At 43.2% G+C, this 16,148-nt stretch overlaps 1 protein-coding gene across 3 annotated transcripts in view; it reads right to left on the bottom strand.

Moving 5' to 3' along the window:
* The window catches only part of slit1a (slit homolog 1a), an 86,372-nt gene that overhangs the window by 32,259 nt on the left and 37,965 nt on the right, over positions 1–16,148 (bottom strand). For all 3 annotated transcript variants that reach the window (XM_079686964.1, XM_079686966.1, XM_079686965.1), the window contains exons 5-8: positions 6,556–6,627; positions 5,883–5,954; positions 4,422–4,493; positions 3,483–3,646 (exon numbers count right to left, since the gene is read on the bottom strand). In XM_079686964.1, coding sequence (XP_079543090.1) covers positions 3,483–3,646; positions 4,422–4,493; positions 5,883–5,954; positions 6,556–6,627 — 380 coding nt within the window. The remainder of the gene's footprint in view (positions 1–3,482; positions 3,647–4,421; positions 4,494–5,882; positions 5,955–6,555; positions 6,628–16,148) is intronic.

The raw sequence follows: 16,148 nt of genomic DNA, 5'->3' as shown, positions 1-16,148 counted from the left end.
GTGTGTGGGTTGAGTCGTGTGTGTGTGTGTGTGTGTGTGTGTGTGTGTGTGTGTGTGTGTGTGTGTGTGTGTGTGTGTGTGTGTGTGTGTGTGTGTGTGTGCGTGTGTGTGTGCGTGTGCGTGTGTACAAGATGTGTGTATGCAAGCCTAACCCAGATAAAATGAATAAAACAGACTTTTAAATGGCCTCATTTACACAGCATTACTAATCCGAGTTTCAAACCATGAATATTTGATTACCTTCCTATCCATCGCTTAGCTTGTGTGGAAAATGTTGGTGAGAGAGAGTGGAGTGGGGATAGAGATTCAGGGAGAGGAAGCCAGAGTGAGTGATGGTGAAAGTCAGTGACAGAAAAAGCAACGTGCTCAAAACTCCTCTTCCTAAAACTGAAAGAAAGATGGCTGCCAAACATCATCCTGTTCCAGAAAATTATGGGATCTCCCTCTTGGACCATAAACCATTAAGCTGCGTTTAAGGTCAGACTTCCTGTATCCGGAAAATCATATTAGATTACCTTAAGAGCAAAGATTCTTTGACAGATTTGGCAATCAGGTAAACACAACAAATAGCATCAAGAGCATGGATCCACACTCAAAGAGTCGCTCAACCCACGTGATCTGAGGCCCTGTGATCTGGGATGGCAGAGCTTTGACAGATCTGAGATCAGGTGTAGGGCAGAGAAGAACTCCCTTCTGATCTAACATGGCATATTTGACAGGCCTGGGATCAGGGAAAGTGCAGAGCACAGCTGGAGCGGCCTTAACAATGACAGCTCTCTGACAGGTATACTTGAGGTGAAGCTGTTTGATGTACGCTCGTCCCCTGTTACTCCTGGAGCTGGTTTCCCCATTATCTCTTTCCCGCCCGCTGTTTCTACCACTCTACTCCTTTCCCATTTCCCTTATTTTACTTGCTCGCACCTTTCCATCACTTTCCCTTCCTCCAGCTGCTCTTCTGCTCCCTCTCACGCTTCTTAGCGTGGCAGAACCATATATCTGCCAATGACCGTCACCACAATTTATGACCTCCCGTCCATTTGCTCCCAATCTAACCTTACTCCACCTCATGTCTCTCATCATTTCAAAATGTTATCACTGGCTTCTTCCCAATTGTCTCTTGCCTTGAATTCCCTTTCAGAACAACATTTGGGTTCTCTCGTCGCAACATGCAGTCATTTCTTCCCTGTTTCCCACCACAGGAGTTGTGTTTTATTTCACCCCCTCAAGCAAGTCAATACTCATAGCTAATTTAAAACACATTATTTTTACTTCATTTATTATTCCCTGGGGGCATTAACTCAATGCAATAGTCATCATTTTTTATGTCCTATAACCTCAATTGGCGTCCAACTTTTACTCACCTCTCATGTAAATGATTAAGAGGTTTTACAGGCAAATGTTTTGCTCAATATCATCACAGTGGAAGCCACTTAGACAAACTAAAGTCGTTGTAATCTGAAGTAGAGTAAGAGGATTAAGAGTAATTGTGATACAAATGGATTGGCTGTGGTAAGAACTTCCTGCTGATCACCTTTTTAAACTAAACAGGATCACATTGTGGTGAGAAAAGATCAAAAACAGAAACACAAATGAGCTGCTGGTCATGCACCAGATCGTCTCTAAGAAAAAAATTGAAACATGGTCAGTACAAATGTTAAAAGCCAATTTTGGGGGGTCTGCTTTCCCCAGTTTTTAATGAGCCTGTCAATTTGAGGTATTTTATCGTGATGCGAAACGACTGCTTGAAAAAATATATTATTCCATGAAGCAGTAAATGTGTTACTCTGCTCATTACTGACAAAAATGTAAAATATTGTGACATTTTTCAGGGAGTGATAGTCAGTGAGTCATGATGCCGACAAGCTGCAGAAAATAATCCGATTTTTAACAAGGACTAACACATTGTACCCCATTTTCCTTCTACTGCCTCACAACAACATGCCTCTCTCTCCCTCTTCCTGTCTTCTAACAGAACGCCACCCCGCCCCAAATTCCCCCGCAGGTGGCCTGGCCTGGTCACAGCACAAAATACGTACACAAGAATACTGTTTGTGTGTGTGTGTGTGTGTGTGTGTGTGTGTGTGTGTGTGTGTGTGTGTGTGTGTGTGTGTGTGTGTGTGTGTGTGTGTGTGTGTGTGTGTGTGTGTGTGTGTGTGTGTGTGTGTGTGTGTGTGTGTGTGTGTGTGTGTGTGTGTGTGTGTGTGTGTGTGTGTGTGTGTGTGTGTGTGTGTGTGTGTGTGTGTGTGTGTGTGTGTGTGTGTGTGTGTGTGTGTGTGTGTGTGTGTGTGTGTGTGTGTGTGTGCCAACAAGCCAGTCCCTAATGAGTCCTTCTCTGGGAGTTCAACTTCTGGTCACTCATCCACTCAGGAAGAAACTGGGAGTATGTGTTTGTGCACGTGTTTGTGTGAATGCATGACCGTGTATTTCTTGCACAGAAAGGCGGGCCAGCACAGCGATGGATGTTCATCCTATTGTTTGCCCTGCTTTAAAAGTGCAATGATCATTCTCTTTGGAGACATACAAAGAATGAATCTCCTACAGCTTTCCTCAATAAAACACAAAAACCCATAAAAGTTCTTACATAATGGAAGCTTCTATCTGCATGCCGCATGAGCTGCATCTACCCATCATGCAAAAGCTCAACTTTTTGTACCTGTGTCCATCCAGAAACAAATGTCCCTGACACCCACTGCTCCCCTTTCCTATCTGGAATTGTTACACTCCCACGCTTTGAGTCTCTTTCCCTGGGCGATGAATAGTTAATGATCTGTGCTGTCACGCAGTATGGCTGTGTAAAAATCACAAGCCATGGAGAGAGAAAGAGAGAGAAAGAGAGACAGAGAGACAAACACGCAAACGTAGACACAAACAGCCGCCGCAGCTGGTGTTGAGACTGAGATGGCCTTGTGGGGAGTAGAGGTTCTCATGCTGTTTTCCCATTGTCCTGATATGATAACCCCATCACAAATGTTCTCTTTCTCTCACACGCACAAGGCAAGAGAAAAACAGCAAGTTAAAAGATAAATAATCCTTGCGCGGAGAGGTTAGAGGACATGAATAATGTCTACTGAAAAAGGACCACTACTGTCAGCTGTGAGGCCTTTGCTCAAAGTGTGTGTTTTATATATATGTCATGGCATTGTCCTGCCAGCGTCTGAAGGCTGGAGACACATGAAAGGGCCAGAGGAGAGTCGTGAGGTTGCCCGGGGCACAGGAGCTGTCAGGTGGCTGCCAGGTGAACACACTGACACAGTGGGAGTGGAGGGGGGATATCTACTAGATAGCACAGAGAGTTTATGCCATGAAACATTTTATACAAGTTCCCACAATGATAATGCCCTTTCATCCCTTTTTGAGAGGCTGTGCAAGTAGCTTTCCATGTCACTAACCTTGTATATGACTAACCAAACAATACACAATATAAAATGCAAAGTTATTTTGGTATTTCTCTTCTAAAGTGTTAGTAACTACATGTGTCTTACCTGAGCAGGCGAATTCGTGTTTCTGTACCTCTGCCACATTGAGTCCTTTGAGTTCAGTAGGGCCAGTACATTGGGTGAATAGACCAATCGTAGGCCTCTGTCTGAGCCACTGGGCCAACCACGACAGGTGACAGTCACAGTTGAGATTGTTGGAGTGGAGACGGCTGTTAAAAGAGAGAAACAATTGAATGCGTTAAAAGGTTTTCTCATATCTAAAAAAAACACTAGCTGAGGACACAAATAGCAAGAAAGTGTCTATTTATTCCGAGAACTCATCACATCCAATCCCTGTGGTGAGACACACTAAATGATAAGCTACATGGATGATTGTAAATGGCACATTTGAAACACTAAAGAGGACTTCTACAAACCCAATTCTCCAAACACAGCATTCCTGAAATGCTGTGCCTGTCCAGAATAACTCTCGCTGTGGTATGGTGGACCTCTGGAGCACGTTTGCTCACTTGCAAAACTGTGTGCACAGACACATAGTGAGCACATAAACAGAAAAGCTATTTAATATAAGCCCACTGGGAGTGAGGAAGCCCAAAAAGCCACCGCAAGAGCCGTGGAGTCACGGCTCTAAGAGTTTTCAGCAGGCATAATTGTTTTAATTTGTGCATAATTTCAGATTTAGTAATCACATACAATGCACAATGTACAATAGGCTTCTGGGGCTATTTTTGTTTATCGGTCCAGTTGTTGCTCTGAGTGTGTTTAGTTAGACGGGATAATGGCTGCTGGCATTGATACAGACTCTTCTGTGGTGCTCTGTGGTTATGGCTGCTCCCTAACACTGCCTGGAATGACAGACCCTATCTACTCCCATTGAGATCACATGGGGCTTCAGCACTTTCTTTAGTGTGCCTGCATGCATGAGGAATATATCTTTTATTTTACTGAGGTATAGGGCACTGTGGTGAGATAAATGTGACTTACAAGGTTCGTAGCTTGGGCATGTGGTTGAAGCTGGAGACGGGGATGCTGCTGATGTTGTTGTTGTTCAGCGTTCTTTGAGAAATAAAGAGCAAACAAAGTCATATCGTCAGTGCGGGGGAGATATTTTTACATCTATACTTCAAAAAGAGTTTTGTTGCGGCCGTCCTCTTCCGTTCCATCCTTTTTAATCTACCCCCTCTCTCCCTTCTTGCTGTCTCTCTTTGTGGCATCCCATCGGGAATATAACACCTCATTCCACACAGATGGGAAGCCCTCGCACCTCCCACGCACACGTACAGTCGTGCATGCAAATATACACACATGCATACACATTAAAGCGCCCCAACTTGTAGTTGATAGATACCACACACACACACACACACACACACACACACACACACACACACACACACACACACACACACACACACACACACACACACACACACACACACACACACACACACACACACACACACACACACACACACACACACACACACACACACACACACACACACACACACACACACACACACACACACACACACACACACACACACACACACACACACACACACACACACACACACACACACCCCATTGAACCCTGGGCATCAGCTGCAGCGAGAGAATCAGGTAATTTCAATCAGCCTAATAACCCTCGACCATATTTCAAGCTGCTCCCCCCTTTAACACAACCTGTCCTCCTCCCCCATAAAACCTATAGACACAGACCCCACCAAATCACCCCACCAAATCACTCCACCAAATCACCCCCCCCCCCCCCCCCCACCCCCTCTTACAGCATAATGACAAACCTATCACGACATCTGCAATCCATCCATGCCATGAAAGCAGCCTTTAATGGCTTTTTTTTGTTCCCCCACCCCCTAAAACAAAAAACACACATGCACAACACAGTCTTTCACAATAAAAATAACAAGGCTGTCAAAGTGCCTTTGTCCCACGGCCTCCATTGTTTCAGGTGGAGAGCTTTGACAGAGGCCTGTGATTATGATTTTTTTGACAAGGGATGATTAATTAAATGTTTAAAAAAAACGCATAACATGGCCACTGCTGCGCCTTGGGTGGAATGCTCACTTGAATGGGATTTTTGATCAAGATGGTTGGTACTCCCTTGTCAGATGGCCCGCCCAAGGCTGGATAGGGTGTGTAGATGGAGGTGGAGGAGTGGGGGGTGTTAATGTGATGGAGGGGATCGCTGCTGTCAACTATGTGGAACAATGAGTTAATGGAGCTTGGTCTCCATCATGCAGGCCCCCTCATGAGGCCCACTGGGGGTATTTTGGCATAAGAACCAAGGCCATACTAATTAAAGGTCCGCGCTATGTGTGTATATATTAGATATGATTATCAACAAAGCCTTGATTTAACTAAGTGCTTTAATGGACTGATGCAAGGTGAAGCTGAATGAATAGCGTCACTTCAGATACTTACAGCACTTCCAAGCCCCTCAGAGCTCTGAAGGCTCCATCCTCGATGCAGGCGATGTGGTTTTTATCCAGCTGACTGCGGAGCACACAGAGAAAAAAGAGAGGCTTTGTTACACAAGACACTTACACAATATTTCTCTCCCTGTGGAGTAGTTGTATTCATTGATACAGTAAGAAGTACACTGATGAGCTATTGTAAATCCATACTGGCTTAGTCATTTCAGATCATGTTACCCCCAAGAAGAGAAGCAAAGGGGGACGTGACTTGTGTTTATCTGCATCAATACATCCCATAAATCTGTGCTTCTGTGAGTGGATGTGCATGTAATCTGCTAATGGTGTAAATCACTGTTGCTACAAGCCATCTTTGGGGAGCTGCTAGTGTCATTTTTAATCAGAGTCAATTCACTAAACATGCACAAACACACCAATACACACAATTTGTACTCTTAGCAAGGGCTATTAACTCAGCCACATAAAGAAATATGTTAACATGCTGGAATTATGCTGAGTGCTGTTCACTTGCAGTTTTTCAGTTTGATTTGCTTCATTCATCATTGATTTCATCGAGTTATCCACACTACATCAGAGGCTCACAGCAAGTTCATTGGCAACTATATTCATAATTCGTATTACATTAGTACATCCATCCCTGCGGAAAGGGATGAGGTACTCACAGGTTTTTGATGTCTGTAGCTCCTCTGAAGGCTTTTCTGGGGATGGACTGGATGAAGTTCTCGCTCAGATCTCTGTGGAGACAATAAGAAGCCATTAGTTGCACATACGTTACCCTTAGGTTGCCTTGGTTTGATTGATTCGGTAGAGTTTGCGTGTTATGAAAGCAACATTAACACAATTTATGCTGTAAATGTTTGAATCCCAGTATTTAAAGCATGGTTTTCAACCAGCAGAACTCACACTCTATTCAGTGCCACTCACCCTTATACCACACTCATCAGTGCAATACAGAAAGCTAAGTGCAGTTTTTCCCCCCTCTCCAATGTGTGCCAAAACCCTGAGGTGTGGTACTGCATTGAGATCTCCACTCACAATGGAGTGGTTATTTTATAGAAGCTGTATTAGTCAGTGTTCATTCATGCTATAATTTCTTCTCTGTGGCTTGACTATGCTCTGGTATGAGGTGCCCAACTAACAAACAGGCAGCAGGGCGGCGACCAATGAGGGGTCCTCGCTGATCCTGTGGGCTGGATTCATTAAGACGACGCAACACAAAGAACATTGTCTTTTACTATTAGGCTGTGTGTGTCCGCCCAGCACTCAACGGTGGGTACAAATTAGGCATTTGAAAAGTGCATGTGTGTGGAAAGTAAGAGTGAGAAAGGGGAGGGTCAGAGAGGAGAGGAGGGAAGGAGAGTGAGTGAAACACAAGTAGCCATAGTTTTAATTAGCGGAGTCTTTTGTCTGTCGTTTAAATGGTGAGCAAACCTCATTCAAAAAAGGCTCTTCCCTTCTCTACACATATTCGCACAGACACACACACACACTACACGGGGAAACTGTAGGGCGCTGCCACAGAGGCTCCTGTCTTGAAACACACACACACGCACGCGGCCCCCACAGCAAGGACAGACGTAAACAGAGTGAAATATGGCCTCCCATAGAGAGGCGGAAGAAAAACACCACAATCTCTAAAAAGAAACTGTTTTGCATGGGACTGATGAGTTCTACTTATTTAATGTTAATGTACACCACAACACTCATTTATGCAAAAACCCCATGGGGTGATATTGAAATGAGTTCCCAAGACTCCTGCCACAAACCAGTCTCACATTATGTCCCCATCGGGTCAACCTTTCCATCATTTCTCCCAGATTTAATATTGCACTCTTTGTTAAAGCAGTATACAAAGAGAGGAATCACCACAGGGGTTGTGTTGTGCAATCGATCTAATGAATGGGTGGTTGTGTCTTTATAGTGCGGCAGAAATTTAAAAAAAAGGGCTCTGCAGGCCAAATTAATGAATAGAATTTGTGTTTGCTTTGTGGTTGTTTTTAATATATGAAATCCAAAGCATCTCTTAAAGTTTAACGATGGTAAAGTTCCGTGCACAGTTCAATATTTCATATGGTATGAATGCACGTGCACAGTGAAAGTGATATAGAGATCAAGCTGTATGTTGGCAGACGGCTGTAACTTGTGGGGTCTTGCCCTGTCTTTACAGTCTCCATTAGGAGAGGGCTGTGTATTTAAAATGAAATAACTCGATGTTGGTACGGCCATAAAATACGCACCTTTTTACCTTTGATAAACTAATGAAGAAGCTGTCCATTAATCTTAACTGGAATCACATTACAACAGTTTGACAACAGCTTTATCCGGCTGTTATTCACAACTCACACATACGCAACGTGCATGTACAGATGTGCAAATGAAACACACACATCGCTGGCTTTTGTTCAAAGAGAACATAAATATTCCATCTAATGGCACATTCTAATTTTATCATCTGAGGTTTTATGGTCTTATTTCCTCAGCAAATCTGTATAACATCTGCTTTAACAAAGATATTCAGACAACACAGTAAGTAAATTAAGCAATAACACAACAATAATCTACCTATTCTGAGTCAGTCTGCCACATTTTGGGTTATGTCCCTAACATGAAACCACCTTCATGCCTCCTTACAAGAAAGCATGGGAACAGTTGTACTCCCTCCAGCTCCTTTGTTGTTCTCTTGGCAAAACAGCCTGAGTGCAGAGTTGAAAGCTGAGTCAGTCTGGCACCAGGGCTATATTGGTGCCGCTTATCAAGGCGACTCCATGCGAGAGGAATGTTTTTGGTCTACCTGGCCATGCACTCTATCTGATGACTAATTAGTCCGCTCACCTTCTCCTCACCTTCCTGCAACAAACACACTTCACACACAGAGAAGCAATTGTGCTTTACTGAAGACACACTGTTAATGACTTCCCCCCATGGACATCTGGGAGGAATGCGGTATATATTTGTGTGTGTGTTTGAGTTTGTGTGTTCGCTCCCCAGGTTATAATAAGAGATTATACCAGATTGCTGTGCAAGGACAGCGTGGTTGGAGCGCCATAGGCTACAGTACATGCAAGGAGAGGAAGAGACAGAGAGATGGCGACAGAAATAAAAAGCTGGAATGCAAGACCAGGCAGGAAGGCTCTGACAATGTGAACACAATGCCATGTGTGTAAGTAGTAAAAATTAAAGCTCTAGGGTGGAATCCGCACACTAAAAACCCCATAATCCTATTTGTACGCTCTAACACGATTGGCTTGAGATATATGCTCCCACTTATGGTGCTGTTTGATTGGATTAAATGCTGAGGTCATGGGAGGTCGCTTGATAACTTTAGGCCTGTTCTGGGACAATGTGTGCCTAAAAAAAGCCCCATGACAACCATACATGATGCTATATATCGTGCCAAAAATCTGCCTTTCTCTCATTTACTTATATTACTTTTGTCTCTCTGCCTGGTTCATTTTGTCCTCTGTCACATATAAGAGAGTAATCTTAGTGGTCATGGTTTGGAGTCTGAAGTATTCTGTGTCCTTTAGGGATTTATCGACGTGTTCAACTCCTACAGGAGCCAGAGCAACATTACATTTAGCAACGCTTCATTTCTGCATTTACACATTCTTAAAACAGCAAACAGGACATTTCTGTGGGAGACCGTGCTGTATTTGACATATTCTGTGGTTGTCCCTCACTGGTATTTTCTAAGCTCAGCCTCGACTGTGTTGGCTCTGAGGTATTTGACATTTCTGATCAGTTTGGAAGCAGATTTCCAGAGAAGCACAGAAACAGGCATGATTATGTGAGAACAGTCGCCACAATGATATTGGCCACCATGGTTTCCATCACCAAGGCACGACGATAAATATAATGTAACAACCCCTTCAGCAAATACCACCACAGTGCATCACTTGAGAAGGAGACTAAATGTAATTAACCAAACTGGCATGGCGAGAATTGACAGGAAAATTAAGAAAAAAACATTTGTTCTTTTCTCTGTCAAATCATTCAGCCTTTAAATATCTGGCACATATTCAGGCTTACCCTACCTGAGGATTTTCAGATTGTAAAGCATTGAAAGGGGCAGAGAAAAGACAAGGTTAAGTATCAGATCTGGTCCTAACCTCTGGGCCCACTTGCACAGATCTGGTCAGGGTTAAAGGACTCTAGAAACCTTCATCTCCACTCATTACAACGAAGACCCTAACCCTGAGGCATGGCTGCAGCCTTCAGCCTCAGCCCCCCAGGCATCTCCCAGAGTGCTGTAATGATGTCAGACCGGCAACTTCTTTGTTTCCTTATTTCCTGCACACAGCATGCCAGTCCTTTTTCATTACAGGTGTGTGAACCCATGCCTGAGTGAGCGAGAGTGAGTGTGGCAAAGTTAGTGTTCAAACGTCCTAGACCTGGTATAGATTTACCTTAATGCACTACATACCTCGAAGCGGGCAGTTAGTTCATTAATGTAGCCTGGCTCTCTTTAGGTGACGTTGCTCACAGTTCATTTCCATTGTAGTCCTAATGATGAGCTAACACACATGTTTTCAGGTGTGTCCTCGCTGTATGAACTACAACCCGTAACACGCAGAGGTCGGGATTTTTAAGGTTTCCCTTGTACAAACAATGGTATCGTTGAGTCAGTGTAAAGTGCCCAATTAATAAACTCAGCTACTGATATGCCTATTTACGAGAATCCCCGCTGAGTCTATATCTGGAATAATTAGCAATGTTATCAGACATAGCTCAAGGCGCCTGGTCTGGAGATTAGCCGTACGTTGAAAGTAATGTCTCGTTCCTGTCTGATTCCCATCATTAACCTCTGATCTCTATCTCAGTACACTAATACTGTACACAACTTCAGCTCTCCTCTGCCTGACATAACTACCTACTGTGGCTGAATAAAATATTATAATCCCACTGATCAAAAAGGCAGCATAAAGAGATTTGCAGGATGTGGTTTTTATGCCTATAATATTCCCACTTTTATTTCTTAAATATTTAATTTCCGACCACAAAAACAGTTGCCTGCGATGTTGTAAGGGCTCAGCCACCTCAAGAACAGACAGCCTTTTCTGGGTAAAACCCTCAGGGCCTCAGGCTCCACAGTGTGGTTCTCTGTGGGCGAGCGATATACAGCTTCTAATGAATAAATGAAAACACGCACAAGAATACATATGCACACACATGCCTACATGTGAACACAAACAATTGGCTCTTTCATGTCCTAAAGATTTCACAACCTCAGCCTCTACAGTTGGTTGACAACAGTGGTTGACAGTGGATCATAAATCAGATGGGATGGTCTGATGTTCTGACATCTTAGTTTTAAAGGATTTCAGTGAGGAAAGAAACACTGCCAGATACAGATTTATGTGGAGGTCTCTACTTCTACAGTATGACCCCCTTCACCCTTATTGTTTTTCTGTTACCATCATGTTCTTCTTTCCATATTTGTTCTCTCTCTCCTGGTGATTCTGGTAGGTTTGGTTTTTTTCTGCTTTTAAGGTAGCCAAAATTTATTCTTTCAAATACTCTATAATAGTAGGGATTGCAAATGCTGGTGATTTGAGATTTAGCATTTTAAATGCAAAGAACATGACTTGAAAGGTTGTATACAATCTATCAACATTTGCTTAACACTTTATAGGTAGTGCAGATATGGACAGAAATCGTAATGCCTTCATAGCTTCTCAACTTTATTCCATCCTATCTCTGATAAAATTGTGATTTTATACAATTTAAAAGTCATTATACAGTCAAGTTAAGAAAACGTTGTACTTCTGTCTTTGAGTAGAACCATGAATGCTTGATCTTACCTTTATTTTAGCCTGATTAGATTTCATACTGATAAATGACTAGTCCTGAAACAAGGTGCCTCTGTGGTGCTTGTATATGTGCCAGAGTGAGGGCATTTATTTTAGAGTGTGTTTACATAAAACAGTGTGTTTGTTTTCTTGATTTCTTGACTAGATTGCATGATAAGAAAATGTTTATTCTTGCCAAGTGCTCCTAATTTCATTCTCCCATTAAAAGGGGGCGAAAAAGACAGAAAGACATCGGGGGAATGTGTCTGATTACTTACTCATTAAGAGCGTTAATGAGGTGTGTGAGGGCTGTTAAAAGAATGGCAGAGTGCTGCCACTAACTGCTAACTACTTTCTTCCTCCCTGCGCGGTAAAACAAATACTAGTAGACACACACATAAACAACAACACACATAAACAGTGGGCTTTCAGAAAGAAGTGGCTGACCCCGGACGTGTAACAACAAATGACTCATGGCACTGCGAGTAAAGGAGCCAGCCATTAAAATAAACAAACCAAAGAAGCACAAATTGTTTGTGTATGTCTACTGTACATCCGCATTCTGTCTTTATCTAAGTCAGAACAATGATTTCTAAACTCTTAATAGTAGTATCCATATGGCGGAGTAAGCAGCACCACTTTTACAATCCAAATTGACTGAGGAAAAATAAAATGTGTTAAAAACTTGCAACAAATATAAACAAGTTAAACTTTTGAGGGAATTCAATTGTCCTTCTATATATTATTGTTATGACATATATACAGTCTATGTGTGAAATCATTCAGTAGGAGCAGGTAGGGGAAGTTAATGATCTGTTGTAGAAATGAAGCTGTTAGCCTTGTCAGTGGAGAAGCTCCAGCTGATGCAGCCAACCGAGGGGAGTCTGCATCTAACCATGAGAAAGCAATGACAGAACAAATTATCTCTTGATGAAAGCCATTTCTGAGTCCAGAGTGCATGAAGCTCCACTAAAAGCCTGACTTTGTTAACACGATAAATGTATGTGTAGTAATGTCTTTGGTCGAGGTACAGAGAAACAAACCCGCAGTGTCAGGAAGAGGGAAGGCCTTAAGAGTGGGGGATAACATAAGGAGAATGAGGTAAGAAGGAGTATGGATCGAGGCTGCAGGGCCTTTGGGTGCTTGCCAAAACAAAAGCATGTATATGTGTGTATTTGTGTGGCCCGGAGAAAGTGACTGATTGTTTCTGTGTGCAGTCGAGAGTATCTGCTTCTTCTTTCTCACCCTCATGCCCCCCTCCTTCTTATCCTTCTCTCTCCACACCTTCCCATTATGCTTTCTTTCTTGCAAAGATAAATGATAAACATGCCTCCAATCTGCTTCTCTCTTCACTTTATAACTCTGCTTTCTATCCTCAATGATATGTGCCTCCACACAGCAGTGCAATCTGGTCAAGGGAGCCAGACACCACCACCACCATCATAATCATCATGATTACCATTATCATCTAGAGGTCAAAAACACAGCCTTAAAATAAAATCCTTCATTCCCGTTCACACAAATTATCATGCACAGACGCACGGATATAGGACATGCAATCACGCAGAGTGTGCAAGGTGTTTCTGTAGTCCCTTAGTGTCAGAGATGACAGCGAGTTGGAGCTCAGTGGGAGGAGGACTTAATAAGCGGGGAAGGAAAAACTGCAGCTCTTATTAAGAGAGAAATAAACAGGCTTGCTTTAGGAACATTCTCACGCAAAAACCCAGGAGAGAACGCTTCTCTGTCTCCCTTCTAGGCCTAAATATAGACTCTACAAAGAATCCTAATGAAAAACAAACACTGCTCTATTACCAAAGGCAGAATAATTCAATAGCATCTCTTTCTTTGTAGATTTGCTTTTCTTTTGAAAGCTAATGTCAACACAAGTCCACCAAAACTAGTACAAACAGCCGGGGAAAATAACTGCGTAGCAGCGTGTCACTCTTTCCTCTGCAGTGTCGCTTTCTCTATTTATTCATATGGACTTCAGGAAATAAGTCATCAAGCAGCATTATCTCATTTCCAACAGACCCCACAGACTGTCATAGTCAAAGCCCTCATTTATATATGCAACCCTCTAATGTTGTACGCTTCTAAACATGCTGAAAGAGGGAAAAGGAGGCCATGTGGACGCATCTGGAGACGGTTTGTGATTTATTCTGATGTTGAAAAATGCAACTAGAAAAACAATCTCTCTCTCTTTTCTATCGCTCTCATAACAAAAACACACACATAACGCACATACACACACAACTGCCTCTTTTCGATGGAACCTAAAGGGGATTTCATGGATGGACTCCGCTCTAATCATCTACAGCCCCCCAACCAATGAGAAACACACATTGCTCCCAGACTGGAACACTCTGCAACCACCAAGAGAAAACACAATGTCAGTGGAACTTATCAAGCCCACATGAGGGCTGACAGACAGACGCACACACACATAGAGAATCAAGACAAAGCTAGTTTAACACACACATGCCCACATCTCTCCTTTCACTGTAAGTGATTCATGATGTCTATGTGTGTTTGTAGGCTTAAAAACCCCATTATGAACGCATACATTTGGCAGGGTGCTTTGCTGCCACCCGTGAAGCAAATGAAAGAGTTAACATGGTGAAGAAAGAAGGGAGAAAATCTATCCTTTTTCCCCGCTCTCGCTTCATCCCTAATTTCCCCCTGCCATTATGTCTACTTGTGTTTCTGAGTGTGTCCAAGCCTTTCATTGGCAGTCATTCTGAGTGATGGAGCAGGGCTGAGCAGCATCGATCATGACAGGCGCTTACAGGGGCTATCAACTGACGGCGGGGTGTTCGATAGCGCCACTTTGCACAGGGACACAGCCAAGCCCCGGCCATCCATCATTCTGTCTACCTGCTGGACAATAGAAAAAAAGTGTGGGAAGAACAGAAGGGAAAGGAGGGAGGGTGAGAGAAAACATACCGCTCAACAGGTCTATTATCACTGCCATTACCTATCCCTACATTAGCCAGAAATAATGACCTCCATCTCTGAGAAGAGCCTGGAAATCATTTCGCTGAGTTAGACTAATGTTTTACACTGGACAGGAGTGAAAGGGAAGGAGACAGACATTTAGAAACAGAACAAAGCCAATCTGGGTGGCTGCTCACACACATTCACGTACAGTACACACTATCTGGTCTTACTAAAGTAGTTAAAGATGCCTCTTTGTGAACGACTGGCTACCTAAAAAGTGGGTAACTGATCCAGGAGATCGTATGACAGCTTTTCCTGGAAGAGCTGGTCTGAGGTCAGCGTTATTGAGCCGCTGGGATGACAGATCCACCACACCTAACCACAGGCAGCTGATACCAGATCACTGGGCTGACACAAAGACACACACAGTCAGGAGCTATTTCAATCAACACGTAAACTGAACACACTTCCAGACACTTAATCGACTCCATGCACTTCGTAGAGGTGCAGAGTTGCATCGAGAAGCAGAAGGAGAAAAGCCTCTGTGGAATGTGTTTGAAAAAAATATGACATGAAAGAAAGAGTGGGAGATTTGATGACTGCTGACCAAAATGAACCCCTGCATAGATCATCTTGTTTCCTCCGCAGTCCTCTCTCAGAGGAACCCTACTCAGTCTGCTCTAGACTAACTGTAATCGAGAGTGAAACCTCCAAGTCATTACTTTAAACTCTCACAGTCGCCGTTACACATGGAAAGTATCAGACAAGAGAGGAGAGGACTGAGCCAGGGGGAAGGTGAACACAGTAGTTACCTTTATATCATGCATGCTCTTCAAATCCCTCTGAAAGCGAAATAAAAAAACAGCCCAAAGGTACCTGCCGAGATATTCAAGGACACACCCTCTAAATAGGGGAACTCGTTAGTAAAATATTGTTGGACATTTTTTTTTTGGACAGTCATTTCTTCTTTTTTCCTATTTCATCGATTGTGCATTGACAGATATATATAAATATATATAGTTCATTTGCATCACTTTCCTGTTGAGGAAATTATGCCACATTGCGCTGAGTGGGAGATTAAGTTGTCCAATAGAAGTGATGGAGCAATGAAGGCTGCCGGCTTTTCACACGGTTACTACCTCCTGCTCACCATGATGTATGAGACAGGTGCACTGTGGCTGCTGTCAAGTCAACAATTCACCCGGGGCATGTATCACCTTATCTTTAACAGGACACACTCACATGCACACAAACAAACCCTCAGAGGCACACTCGCAAATACATACAGTGCTTTCACTCTCTCACACTCACACTCACTCTCTCTCTCTCTCTCTCTCTCTCTCTCTCTCTCTCTCTCTCTCTCTCTCTCTCTCTCTCTCTCTCTCACACTCACACACACACGCACACGCACACGCGCACACGCACACACACGTTATCTTAGTGCAGCCAGACTGCAATTTAATCAGCAGTAATTCAGGTCTTTTGTCCCTGTATCTCTGCACTCAGTGCTTCACAAATTACACAATATA

The sequence above is a fragment of the Notothenia rossii genome (assembly GCF_949606895.1).
Source record: "Notothenia rossii genome assembly, chromosome: 6".
NCBI classification, from domain to species: domain Eukaryota; kingdom Metazoa; phylum Chordata; class Actinopteri; order Perciformes; family Nototheniidae; genus Notothenia; species Notothenia rossii.
This window is presented reverse-complemented; position numbering and strand designations above follow the sequence as displayed.